Source organism: Rhinopithecus bieti, unplaced genomic scaffold (assembly GCF_001698545.2).
Source record: "Rhinopithecus bieti isolate Rb0 unplaced genomic scaffold, ASM169854v2 scaffold_76035, whole genome shotgun sequence".
In the NCBI taxonomy this organism is placed as follows: Eukaryota; Metazoa; Chordata; class Mammalia; order Primates; family Cercopithecidae; genus Rhinopithecus; species Rhinopithecus bieti.
The window spans coordinates 223,077-236,377 of record NW_016828193.1 but is presented as its reverse complement, the minus strand read 5'-3'; the positions used below and the strand labels follow the sequence as shown (position 1 = coordinate 236,377).

General features: G+C 37.3%; 1 protein-coding gene across 1 annotated transcript in view; it reads right to left on the bottom strand.

Moving 5' to 3' along the window:
- The window catches only part of LOC108523656 (probable phospholipid-transporting ATPase IM), a 261,994-nt gene that overhangs the window by 67,430 nt on the left and 181,263 nt on the right, over positions 1–13,301 (bottom strand). Inside the window, 4 exon segments of the mRNA XM_017864379.1 lie at positions 258–373; positions 8,045–8,083; positions 8,086–8,232; positions 11,198–11,363. Of these exon segments, the coding sequence (XP_017719868.1) occupies positions 258–373; positions 8,045–8,083; positions 8,086–8,232; positions 11,198–11,363 (468 nt within the window).

Here is a 13,301-nt window from a genome sequence, read left to right as displayed (position 1 = left end):
CACATTCTGTGGCTACTGCTCAGTTGCTGTGTGTTCCACCACCTGTAGTGAGACTGACTGGACTTCCAACAGGGCAGAAAGCGGGGGTCCTTGTGCCAATTTCCAGACAATCATTGGCACAGCTTCCTGTGGAACCACTCTCCAGATGCTTTCTATTTCTGTAGTCAAATCATTTAGCTGCTATTTTTTTAAACAGGACCTAACCATAGGAGATGGCAAAAGGGCCATTGTGCTAACCTTAAGACGGAGGCACTTACACTGAGGTGGTCTGACGTCAAAGACAGAAGGACTTCATTGGAAGGATGAAGTTTTTCAAACAGAATAGTATCTGCTCCTTTGGAATAAAGCTTTATCTGTCCTTCTGGGTTGCGAACTGAAAAGAAAAAAGTTTGGAAAAGCAGATTATAATCAATAGCATACATCAAAATTAGACTCTCCCAGACCTCCACCCTGGCAGTTTGTAAATGGGCATAATGTTTTAGCCAGTAGTAAGACACTCAGTGCCTTTGGTTAGGTCAATACCTAAGTCACTTGGCTTTATTCTCATTTATTAACTTAGAAATGCTCCATCTACTGGAATCTTTGATTTCCCAAATTCAGAAACAAGTGTTTTTATTCTGAAGCATATGACCTTCCTGTTTTCCTTGCTTACTATTTCTGAAGGGTTGATACATCTAAATTAAGTCTTCATCTCCATATTGAGCAGAATTGAGAGCTTTATTTGCCCGTCTCCTAGTGTGAAATTCAAGACCTGCTGTTCAAATCAATATCAGCGTTATGCCAAATCATCTCCATATGCAATTCTAGCCATTCAAAGTCATGGTTTATACATTTTTTCTTGGCCCTTGCTGACATATTTCTTCATCCCTTTTACTCTGGAAAAGTCCATTAATTATTGGTGGTTCATTGTTGGGTCACAAATTCTCGCTGAAAACACACTTCACAGAGGGGCTTTTAAAAATAAAGTCTCCACCTCATTCCCACTGGAAGTCTATATCAGTAGTACTGTGTTTTTAACCTGCCCCACAGGCTTGAGACTGACAGCCCTTCCTAGGCTACCCTCAACTCCATTCCCACCCACAACTCCCAGCATATTGCTGTTAGACAAACCTTTCTTTCAAACCACAGAACACTTGGCCTAACTTTGTAGGTTTAGGTGTACAGCTTTACACATAGTAGCCAGTTAATAATTATTCATTGAACGAATGAATGGCGTGGCTGTGTATTTCTTCCCAGAACTGCCTACGACTTAAGACAACTGCCTTTATCACAACTTCATGATCTGAATACTCTTACCCTCATAGGCTTCATCGGTTGAGTCAATGATCATTACATGCTTTCTACTCAAATATCCCTTTTCTCTACGAAAAGGATGCCTCAAAAAAGGTTAACATAAATGTTTACTATTAATTACTATTAATGTAATGCCATAGAAAATGACATGCAAAATTTAGAGCTTAGTTTAAAAAAATATAAAAACCAAAATACAATGTTACCCTCCCCTCTACCCCTAGTCAACACTTATCTATTCTAGTTTCCTCCCGGCTTGCATAGATCTATAATGTACCCGAGAAACTTTTTAGGACTGGGCCTTGTCTAGGCCTTGTCTTCTGTTTTAAGAGCCTTTGTTAATTTGCCTAAGTGCCAGGACTCATTTGGGTTTTCTTGTACTCTAGCTCTAATCCCCTACATTGGGGAAAAAGAGAGAGAAAAACATATGCAATGTATCTAATTGTTAAACCAGGGGGGAAAACTTAATCCTGGGAAAGACTTTCTCTTGATTTTCTTGTATAATAATCCAATTTAATAATTTCCCTTATATTTTCTCCCTTCCATCACCAGAGGTATAAAGGCAAAAGATGAATAATCCACATTTGCCTGTATTTTGTATTCTAGACTAGGACATTAGTTCTCTAACTCATGGTCTCAGGACCTTCTTTATAATTCTTCAATGCTGAGTGAGGATTCTAAAAGTTTTTTAGTGAGTTTTATCTATCAATATCCATATTAGAAATTAAAAATGAGAAATTTTATTGTATCAAGTTTTATAACACTAGTTACTATAATTATTATTATAAATCTAACATATATATAACATTTCTACAAAAAAACTATATTTTCCAAAAAAAATTAGTTTGGAGATTGGCATTATTTTACATGATTACCGATCTTTGTAACATCTAGTTTAATAAAAGAGGGTTGGATTCCCATATCTGTTTCTGCATTCATTCTGTTGTGACATCACATGTCATGTGGCTTCTGCAAAACTCCATGGTATACTCATGAGAAAAGAATGAAAAGACAAATAATAGTCATATTATAATGAAAATACTTTTGTCCTTGTGCATCCTCCAAAAAACTCACAAAGTTCCCTAAGGTTCCCTGGACCACACATTTAGAGTCACTGGTCTGGAAGAATCACAGACTGATTGTGATTTGTGTAAATCCCTTACCATTGCCATATCTCAGTTTCTACATGTAAAAAGGAGATGTTTAAACAATCTAACTTCAAAGGTTCTTTACAGCTGTACAATTTTCTGATTCAATAAATGCTTTCCATCCCTGATACTTTCTCTTAACCTAGTATTTGTCCCTTTAAATTTGATTTTGTGTAAATCCAATTTCATGGAATCCTGCTTAAGTTTACTCATTAAACATTTGCCTTAGCAGCAAGTTTTATATCTCTTTCCTTCCAAGTCTTCTGGTCATTTCTGTTCAAAGTTAATTAAATCTAAGTCATTTCAGAAGTTAGTATTTCTTAAATAAACTAAAAAGAACATAGTTTTAAATGGTCAAAATAACATATGGCCAGAACTTGGAAAAGTATTACAGTTTTTAGGTTATAAAATCTTCTCCCGATGCTTTCCATTTAAACATTAGTGTTCTTCAGAGATTTACTCGGGGTCTTTTTTCATCTTCCCATCCTTCATACTGTCCCTGGGCAACTGCATTCATTTCTATGGCTTCAGGTTCCACCACCAGGCTATTTTCAAATGTGTACATCCTGTCCAATCCATCTCTAGCACTCCATTCTGACCTGCACATCCGACCACCAATTGAACATCTCTTGGATATGCCCAGGCACACTAAACTCATACTAGACATATTACCCTCCTCCAATAATTAGCTACTCCTCTTATATCCCCAGTCTCAGTGATCAGCTTCACCATCCACTCAGTCTCCAAAACCAGAAATCTGGCATCACTCACAGTTCTCTCTCCACCAACCACACATCTAAGGGAAGCCATGGATTTCTCTCTGCCACTTCTCTCTTGCCTAGAAAATCACCTTAACCTAACTGGTTTTACCCATTCCAGGTCTGCTTCCTTCCAGACTCTTCCATATATTCCAGCTACAGTTATCTTCATGCTGCTGCTAGGATGCTGCAATAGCTTCCCTCTCCCTTCTATGAAGTTTGGACTCCTTGACAAGGCATATAGAGCTTATTAAGAGCTGGGCTATCCAATCTGTTTCACCATGTTCTCTTGGATGCAGCCACATAGAACTACCTTCCAATTTTTCACATTCTCCCTTAGCCTGAAGGCCCTGGAACACAGGGGGCACTTAAATCAATATTTACTTAATTAAGATGAACCAACATTGTGCACAATTTATCAAAAGCAGAAGCTATGCCTTTGTGACATAAAGGAAAGAAAAATGTCACAAATGGCTTCCAGTTAATTGCAACAGCAGCACTGTGAAGGGTGGTAAATAATTCTATTTTGCCACATCGCAGCTGTTCATACATCTACACAGAGAAATGCCTGTCACATGACAGTGTGATGTATACTTTGATAATCTCGAAAAAGTTTAGATTTGAGCAACTTTTATCTATAAGATCTTGTAAGAGCCTTCCAAGAAGCTTCTTGTAATTTATTCTTCTTTAATGGTTATCTGTCACTTGTTCCTGTGAATAGCTATCTCTGAATTTTATCTCTGTATTTCTATTTACAGAATTAGTAGAATTGGTCCTTCCAAAACTATTTGTATTTTTTATTTTATATTTTCATTTATATTTTTTACTAATATAGCAGATTCTGTTCTCTCTGGAAAAAAATCCTTTATAGAAATCAATTTTTATGTAGATACTTCTGACTTAAATCAGGGCTCTTTCTTCAGAATGAAAGGACTACTGGTATTGAAATTATACATTGATGATTTAGTGAATAATGGCTCCCACCCAAAAAACAAGGAAGCAGAAGGAGGAGGAGGAGAAAGGGAAGGATCAGCAGTAACAGCAGCAATGCCTCAGCCTTCGCATCAGGGTGTTGTTCCTGCAGACCAACCCACGTGATGATCATGAGACGAGGATTGTTTTTGGCCTTGTTATCATGCCAAGACTTTTCTGCCCTTTCAGAGTCCCTTTAAAATTCCTCCCGATTAAAAACCAAACAGAATAAAAATAAATCCAGCAAATCTTCATGCATTCTGTGGTAGAGCACTACCTTTCCTCATATGGGATCCATTAAGGCAAACATCTGATGTTTGCGGTTAGGCTGTGATTTCTCCACAGCCTGTAATGGTGACCAATGCTGAGGAAAAGCCAAACATCTCCCTGTGTAGCAATTTTAGGTTTTTGTCAACACCCTCAGAGCAAAAAGAAACCAACTCTGGGACAAACCAACATCAATAACACCTCCCCTGAGGCTACAAATAGAAGCTAGCTCCTGCTGAGACAACATTAAGCCATCACCTAGAACGGCATGTGTGCTCATCAGCGGCACTGGTCATCACCAACAGGCACTGGACTTCCCTGTTGTCAAAAAAATAAAAATAAACATTCTCAGATGTTGTTTGGTTTTTACCTGCTGAGACCATCTTTCAAGGCTAGTTTCTAGTAGTTAGAGACCAAAAATCCTACTGTCATGTATATATACTTTTTACATAGTGAGAAATTGATTAAATACAATGAGTAGGATATTCATAAGTTACAAAGTGTTGGGTTGAGTAGTATTTCACAAACATTTATAGAAAACCTATCATGTGCCAAGCTCTGTACTTGGCCTTGGGCAGTTTAGGAAGACTAAGGTATAGCACTTGCTTCAGGTAGCACAGTTTAATGACTGGGATAGTTGTGAGTGTCATGGAACTAATATCACACTGGTGTTATAAACAAGGCATTCTGGGGAACACAGAGGAACGTGGTCATTTGGAGAAGACAAAAAGAATTGAAAAATGGGTAACATTTGCATTGGACATTACCAGATGAGTAGTAGGGAACATTTCCAAGAAGAGAAGTGGGGGAAAGGAATATTCAAGATCGGGGAACAGCATGTCCAAAGGGTGTAACAGCAACAACGAATCCAGGGATGGTGAGGTCTAGTCGAGCTCAAAGTTTTGGAAAATAGAAGAAAAGTAGGTTGATATCAGATTGCAAATAATTTTGCACATCATACTAATGACTTTTCTTTTAAGGTTTGGGAAGCCACCTATGCTTTTTAAGTAGGGGTAGTAAAATCAGGCCTATGTTTTAGAAAGAATACCCTGGTAACAGCATAGAGGATTATTTTTAAAGCGAATAATTTTGAAGATATTACAATAATATAAGCAAGCCGTGGCAAGAACCTTAACTAAGGCAGGACACTGGGAATTAGGAAAAAAGGACAAAAAGCTTTTACTATTAAAAAGGGGTTTATGAGGCTATTTTAATAAATATTATTCTGATGCCTCTGAGGAGAGACTTAGAAACAGGGTGACAACAGAGTACTCTAGAGATGTTAAGGCCTGAGAGTGGAAGAGAAGGAGATGGGTTACAGAAATGTCTCAAACATCTCTGGGGAAAATAATGTATTTGAGGATCTATTAGTCTAGAGAAGTGGTCCCCAAACTGTGGTTCCCTGACCAGTGGCATCAGTATCACCTACAAGCTTGTTAGAAATGCAAATTGGTAGGCCCACCTCAGACCAGCTAAATCAGAAACTAGAGGCTGGGGCCCAGCAGTCTGTGTTGTAACAAGCCCTCCTGGTGATGCTGATGGGAGCTAAAGTTTGAGAACCATTAGCCTAGGGGCACAAAAGCTATGGAAAAAAGTGAATGAGCTAAAATAGGGCTTAAAAGACCAAACTTTGGAAAACCTGGGTTCACATATTTATTTGATCTGCCTCTTACCCAACTGTGCGACAAGTTGTGTTACAGCTGTGTGGCAATCTTTGGCAAGTTACTTAAAATCTTTGTGTTTAGTCTCCTCTTGTCTTAAATGGTACATGCAGGTCACAGGCAGCTGCAACAATTCAATAAAAGAATTGATGATAAAGTTCATGGACAGGCATACAATGAGAGGTAACCATGAATTTTAATACAGATTATAGAAAGAACTATACTTGTGAAAAAGAGGGTTCCATATTTGACATAAAACTTTAGGTAACTATAATACAATCCAGTGACAAGACATAACAGAAGGCTGAAAATGTGTGTTTGGACTCTAGCAAGAGATTGAAGCTAAAAAGCTGTATAAGAAGGTCACAGAATATAAGCAATAGCTACCACCATGTATGCGGTCAAGATCATCCAAGAAGAACACAGGAACTAAAAAGAGAAAAGGACATCAATATTGAAGAATGGAATGAAGGAGAGTAGTCAGCAAAGGAGCTTGAGAAAGAAAACAATGGGACAAGAAGAGAATCAGGAGCCAGAAAGTTTACAGAGACCAAAACAGGAGTGTCAAGAAAACAGGGCCAACAGTCTCAAATACTACTGTTTTAAAAAATAGATAGATGAACAGATTAATAAGGAAAAGCCATTGGACTGAGAAGTTACAAGGTGAATGGAAACCTCTGAGAAAGCATTTCTTCTTGAGTAGTGGAAGCAGAAACTTAACCCTAATGGGATGAAAAGACTAAGAAAGGCAAGAAGCAAAAACTGACCTGAGAAATTAATCTGTGATGGAAAGCAGAAAAATATGGTGGCAAAGTCAGTGGACACCAGAATATGAGCAATATCTTTAAGGAAATAGGAGGATAATACAGTTGTGGGCTGAAGGAAGGATCCAGTAATTGAAAAACTGAAGGCACAAGCAAGAAGGGAGCAAGCAAGGAGGGATAAGGAATGGGACTGGAAAAACTTTCGGCTTTGAAAAGGAGGAAGAACAATTGTTTTCTGATGCAGGAGAGTAAATTATTAAAGATCTAGCTTGAGGATGAGTGGGGAGGATGGGGAAAAGAGTTAATGCTGTGCATTCCTGCGGGCCTTTATTTTCTTAGAGAAATAGGAGATTAATTTAGCTTTCAAGAGTAAAGAAGATGGTAGCAGTGTTGAGAACTTGAGGAAATAGCCAAGGTTTACAGTATCTATTGTGAAAATGGAAAAAGGCACTAAATATGAATGAGAGAGACATTGACACAGCACTAAGAATCAGCATTGAGTCAGGAAAGCCCAGATTTGTTGTGGTGCGAAATACAATATTAGGTGGTCCTCTCCAGCAATGGAGGTGGACAGAGAAAATGAATGATAATGAGGAGTCTGATGACGATGTTCACAACAACTATCATGTGCCAAGCAATTTAGAAACTCATCCTGAGCCAGTATTATGTAGTGGACAAGCGAATGGGCTACGCAGTCAGACTTCCTAGGTCTGAATCTCAGCTATTCTACTTCCATCTATGTGAACCTGGGCAAGTTACTCAAACTTTCTGTGTCTTAGTTTCATTATCTGTTAATGGGTATAAATACAATGTATCTTAGTTTCATTATCTGTTAATGGGTATAAATACAAGTTCCTACCTTATTAGGATTGCTGGGACAATTAAATAAATTAATTCATGGACAGCACTTTTGTGGGTTTTTTTTAAATTTTTTATATTTTTATTGATATATTGTACGTACTCATATAGGGCATTCAGAACAGTACTGGGCACATAATGAGCACTTGTTAAATGTTAGTTATATATCACTGCAATATTGAGGCTAGGTTGAGCAACACAAGAGTTTATACATAATTTCAAAACTGTCAAAAACCTCAGCATGTAGCCAAAAGTGACATAATCCTGGAAAAGCATAACCAAAACAGTATGAAAAGATCAAAAATAATCTCAGCCACCAACCATACCTATGACAGACATCCTTTTTCTGGTGTTGTTAAAATCCAAAAGGCAAGTAATTGATAAGTAACCAGTGTTCCCAGTTCTTCTATTGTTATGGTCTCTGGGGTCCGGGATTTAAAAATGAACCCAAAATTTCTAGCAGCAGTCACTAGAGCCCCTTCATCAGGTGACTGAACTTGGTAAATCAGCTCTCCTAAAAGGTAAAGAAACAAATATGTCAATACTGACAATAATAGCTAACATTCATAGAGTCCCAATGCCAACTCCAACTCATTATTTAACACCCAACTCAAGCACCAGGTCTAAAAATCTTTCCTGTCCTCAGACCTTTTCTACTTACCAACAGCTCAATCAGGTATCTGTCCTCTGGGACACCATAGGACTCTATGCATATCACTGCTGTAGCCCTTGTCATCTTATAGGAAAACATCCATTTCCGAGTCTGCCTCTTCACTGTGCTCAGTTTCTTGTATTTTCTGTGACTAGAGATGTGCCATGAATGTTTCATAAACTGAAACATTTTAATATATATTAACTCATAATCCTCGGGGCAGCCTTTGAGGTAGAGATTATTAAAATTATTCTTTCCATTTTGTACTAGTGGAATCTATGACTGAAAGAGGTTACATGAGTTTGATGAGATCACATAGCTAAAGAGTGATGGAGAGATACTCCAAATTCTACTTCAGTCTGCCACTAATGACCATTTTATGAGAATTCATACAAGAAATCCCTTGAAATGTAAGAAATCAAGGGTGCTAATACTTGTTACCTGATATTATGTATAGTTGGAGTGGGCGTAAGAGGGGAGAGGAGATAAAAAGAGTAAAATAAGTTATATGTATATATACATATATAGAGTTTATAAAACAGCATATACAAAGCCCTTATATAAAATTATATTTATATGTAAAAATTAATTTGAAATTTAATTAGTTTAATGTTTAAAAACTATTAATTAGGCAGAGATAGACCCATATTTCCTGATTTATAGTCACGTCCAAAATCAACTGTTAAGTAAACAAGTTGCATATTAATGGCTATACTATGATTTCTTTTTGTTAAAAAGAAACAAATCACCTAAATATATGGATATATTCTTGAATATATGTATATATTTATGAGCCAGAGGAAAGGGTGAAATGATACACACCAGATGTTACCACTGGTTACCTCTGTAGGGGTGAGACTGGAGTTCAGGGAAGCTACCATTAGCTTCACATTTATAAATTTTTGTATTGTATTGTTTCACTTGATACAACAGACATGAATGAATTTTTGAAATTCACAAAAGGAAAAAAACTTAAAGCAATTACTTGATCTACCCATGAAATAACATAGTATGTTCTACTTCTGGTAACATGGTGAACTGGGTGTCAGGACCAACTTCATCTGCTACAAACAACTATAAAAGCATTTTAATATTCTCGCTGTGTCGCCCAGGCTGGAGTGCAGTGGCACGATCTCGGCTCACTGCAAGCTCTGCCTCCCGGGTTCCCGCCATTCTCCTGCCTCAGCCTCCCAAGTAGCTGGGACTACAGGCGCCTGCCACCTCGCCCGGCTAGTTTTTTGTATTTTTTTAGTAGAGACGGGGTTTCACCGTGTTAGCCAGGATGGTCTCGATCTCCTGACCTCATGATCCGCCCGCCTCGGCCTCCCAAAGTGCTGGGATTACAAGCTTGAGCCACCGCGCCTGGCCGCATTTTAATATTCTTAAATACATTCATGAACTTGCAAGAAAGTAAGAACTGTTCAGTTGAGAGACTGCGAAAAAGAACACTTATGGGATTAAAGAAGCACATTAGCCAGCATTTGCCTTGAGAGCGTTTTTCTGAACCAGGAGAACTTGATCATTGGTTTTCAATGTCTCTGGGCTTTAATTTAAAAAGGCATAGCCCAGTACCTGTCTAAGGTGAGAGTTCAATGAAAGATGGCCTCTCAAAATTGAGTACCCCAAAGACTGCTCTCAATATAAGGGTAAACTGGATACCCATGCCCCCCTTGAAGAGGGCTTGGAATAAAACTTGCCTAACTAGAGTCTTCCTTATAATTGGAAGGGAAAAAAATATCTGCCGAGAATTTATGATCAAACACTGACTCTCATTTAAATTTGCATTCTGAATTCACAATATCCAGGTGGCCTAAAAGAAATCAAGTTGAAACTTTAGTTTAAAATTTTCCTACATTAGAACATCGAAGCAATTGTAAATCCTTTCTGGAGGAACCGACTGAACCCAAACACTTTATATAAATTAAGTTCAAAGTAAAATGGTCAGCTCACAGTGAAAAGTATAAAACAACAACAAGGAAAGCCTAAGAATCAACAGAAACAATGCAGAATAAGATCTGAAAAAAATTGGATATTGGAAGTATCAGAAACAGCACATGCAATATATTTAACAGATTTCAAGAAATAAAATTGAGATTTAAAATTAAACAGATTTGAGAAAGAACCAAAGACCTTGTAGGAAGAATTAGTGGGCTGAGGAACACATGTAAATGGAATAGATTAGGTTCAACTAGGGCAAGAAGCCAGTTCACTATACCATTACCTACCTGTCTCACAGCTTCAAAATGTTAAGTGGCCAAGCTGGTTTTGTTCTATCCTATGAACCCTGAGTTCCAAACAACCACCTCACAAGTGTGAGGACTTTCTCATATTGGAGCCTAAAGAAGACTATTCTAATATCAAGGTCAATTTATCTCTGTTACTGGGAAAATCCATTCTAAGCATATGCCTGAAGGTCATCTGCATCTATTAGAAATGCATACTAATAATGAGAGATGTGTGACTCAACTGTATTTCGCTATTTGTCCTGGCTACCCAGAAGCTCATGGTCAAATGTGGTGCTCAATCGTAAGAATGATGTCATCCCTGGACTAGCATATTTGGGTCTTCACTTTTCCATTGTCCTTATTTCTTTTCTTTTTCATTTAAATCTCTCCATATTTTTTCAAAACATATGAGATATAAACTATGTCCTATCTTTAACTTGAAAATCCTTCAAATTTAACATCAATTTCTGTGTTCAAAAACAAAAACAAAAAACAAAGCTCACTGCTCAAATGCTTAATTTGTAAATCCTTCAAATTTAATATCAGTTTCAATTTAAAAAAAAAAAAACAAGGCTCACAATTCAGACATATTTTTCACTTACCTGCACTATTCTCTTCTGACATTACAGTGTGGCAGAGAGCAAGTACCCTAAGGAATTCATGAACTTTGGGATCACCCATTTTAATGGATTCCATCAGATTGTGGTCAAAGAACTGAAATTCTCTATCCACTTGAGATTTGACTGAGAAATCCACAGGCTCTTTTTTCTATAGGAGAAGAACAACAACAAAAATAACCATAAACCTCATTCCACCAATTATTTTTTAAAATTCAAAAATAGTTTCCCCAAGTACTTTTAGTGTATGATTTTGCAGCCTCAAATGTCTGGCACTAAAATGGCTGTTTCATCATTACTGTTAAATATAATCTTCTCATTTCAGAACCATGTACCAAAGAAGTGAACTTTCCGAAAATATATGGGAAAGAAAATCACAAAAGTATACGGGATGGCTGGACAGATCCTCAAATGCTCAATACAACTTCAAAATACAAAAAAGCACAGAAAATGCAAAGTTTTTTCAAAACCTACTTGATGGGAAAACCTGATCTGACTTGAACCCATTTGTGCAGCAATATCTGACCTGGAATGGCATGTATTTAATGATGGCTTCTTAAAGTCTACCTAATACTTGTGAATTAATATTTTCTAATATAAAAACATTAATGTGTTTGATTACAGGGTACTTTCTCAGATGTCACTGGAGATATTGCATAATAAAATGGCAGGCACCATGTTGTCTTTCTGCAACCAGAAAATTCTGAGTTTCTAAATACATCTGGCTCCAAAGTTTTGGATAAGGGACTATGAGCCTGTATCTATTTCAGGAGCAAGCCCGCAGAAAGTTCCACTCTGAATACTTACATATAAGAGCTTTATCAGCTGCAGAGTCCACCTTTCCTCCCCTGGGATTATTGCTAAAGTTTTCATTCTTAAAGGCTCCATTAACTTTTGCAATTGATTCTAAAGTTATAGGAGCAGATAGGATTGTAACTATTTTTTTAAAGAGAAACAATGCTGTGAGCAATTGAAATCATCTATTCTGTGTCACAAAGCTTGTTAATACCTACAGTAAAATTGGAACCACATGTAGGCCCTTTGTTCCTTGAAATCAAATTTATTCTAAAATTAATAATACTGAATAAAGTAAGAAATATTTATTATCTTTATAATAGGCCCAACATTATGCTAAGAGTTTTATATGGAATATTACATATAATCTTCCTAACAACGATGTGTAGTGGATACTATTGTCATTCCCATTTTACAGATAAGAACCTGAGCATTGCCAAGGCCAACCATATACATCCATGAGCCAGGACTCAAACTTAGCCAAAAATCCATGCTTCAAATACTTTGCCATAACAATACCTAATATAATATAATTCTGGATTATTTCCCTGCCCCCTTACTAATACAATAATGGCTGCCATGTATCAAGTGTTTACATTATACTAGTTTCTTTTCTATTTAAGTACTTTTAATGTTTACTTTATTATTATTATTATTATCATACTTTAGGTTCTAGGGTACATGTGCACAACGTGCACGTTTGTTACATATGTATACATGTGCCATGTTGGTGTGCTGTACCTGTTAATTCATCATTTACATTAGGTATATCTCCTAATGCTATCCTTCCCCACTCCCCACACCCCATGACAGGCCCCAGTGTGTGATGTTCCCCACCCTGTGTCCAAGTGTTCTCATTGTTCAGTTCCCACCTATGAGTGAGAACATGCAGTGTTTGGTTTTCTGTCCTTGTGATAGTTTGCTCAGAATGATGATTTCTAGCTTCATCTATGTCCCTACAAAGGAAATGAATTCATCCTTTTTATAGTATTCCATGGTGTATATGTGCCACATTTTCTTAATCCAGTCTATCATTGATGGACATTTGGGTTGGTTCCAAGTCTTTGCTATTGTGAATAGTGCCACAATAAATATACGTGTGCATGTGTGTTTATAGCAGCATGATTTATAATCCTTTGGGTGTATGCCCAGTAATGGGATGGCTGGGTCAAATGGTATTTCTAGTTCTAGATCCTTGAGGAATTGCCACACTGTCTTCCACAATGGTTGAACTAGTTTACAGTCCCACCAACAGTGTAAAAGTGTTCCTATTTCTCCACATCCTCTCCAGCAC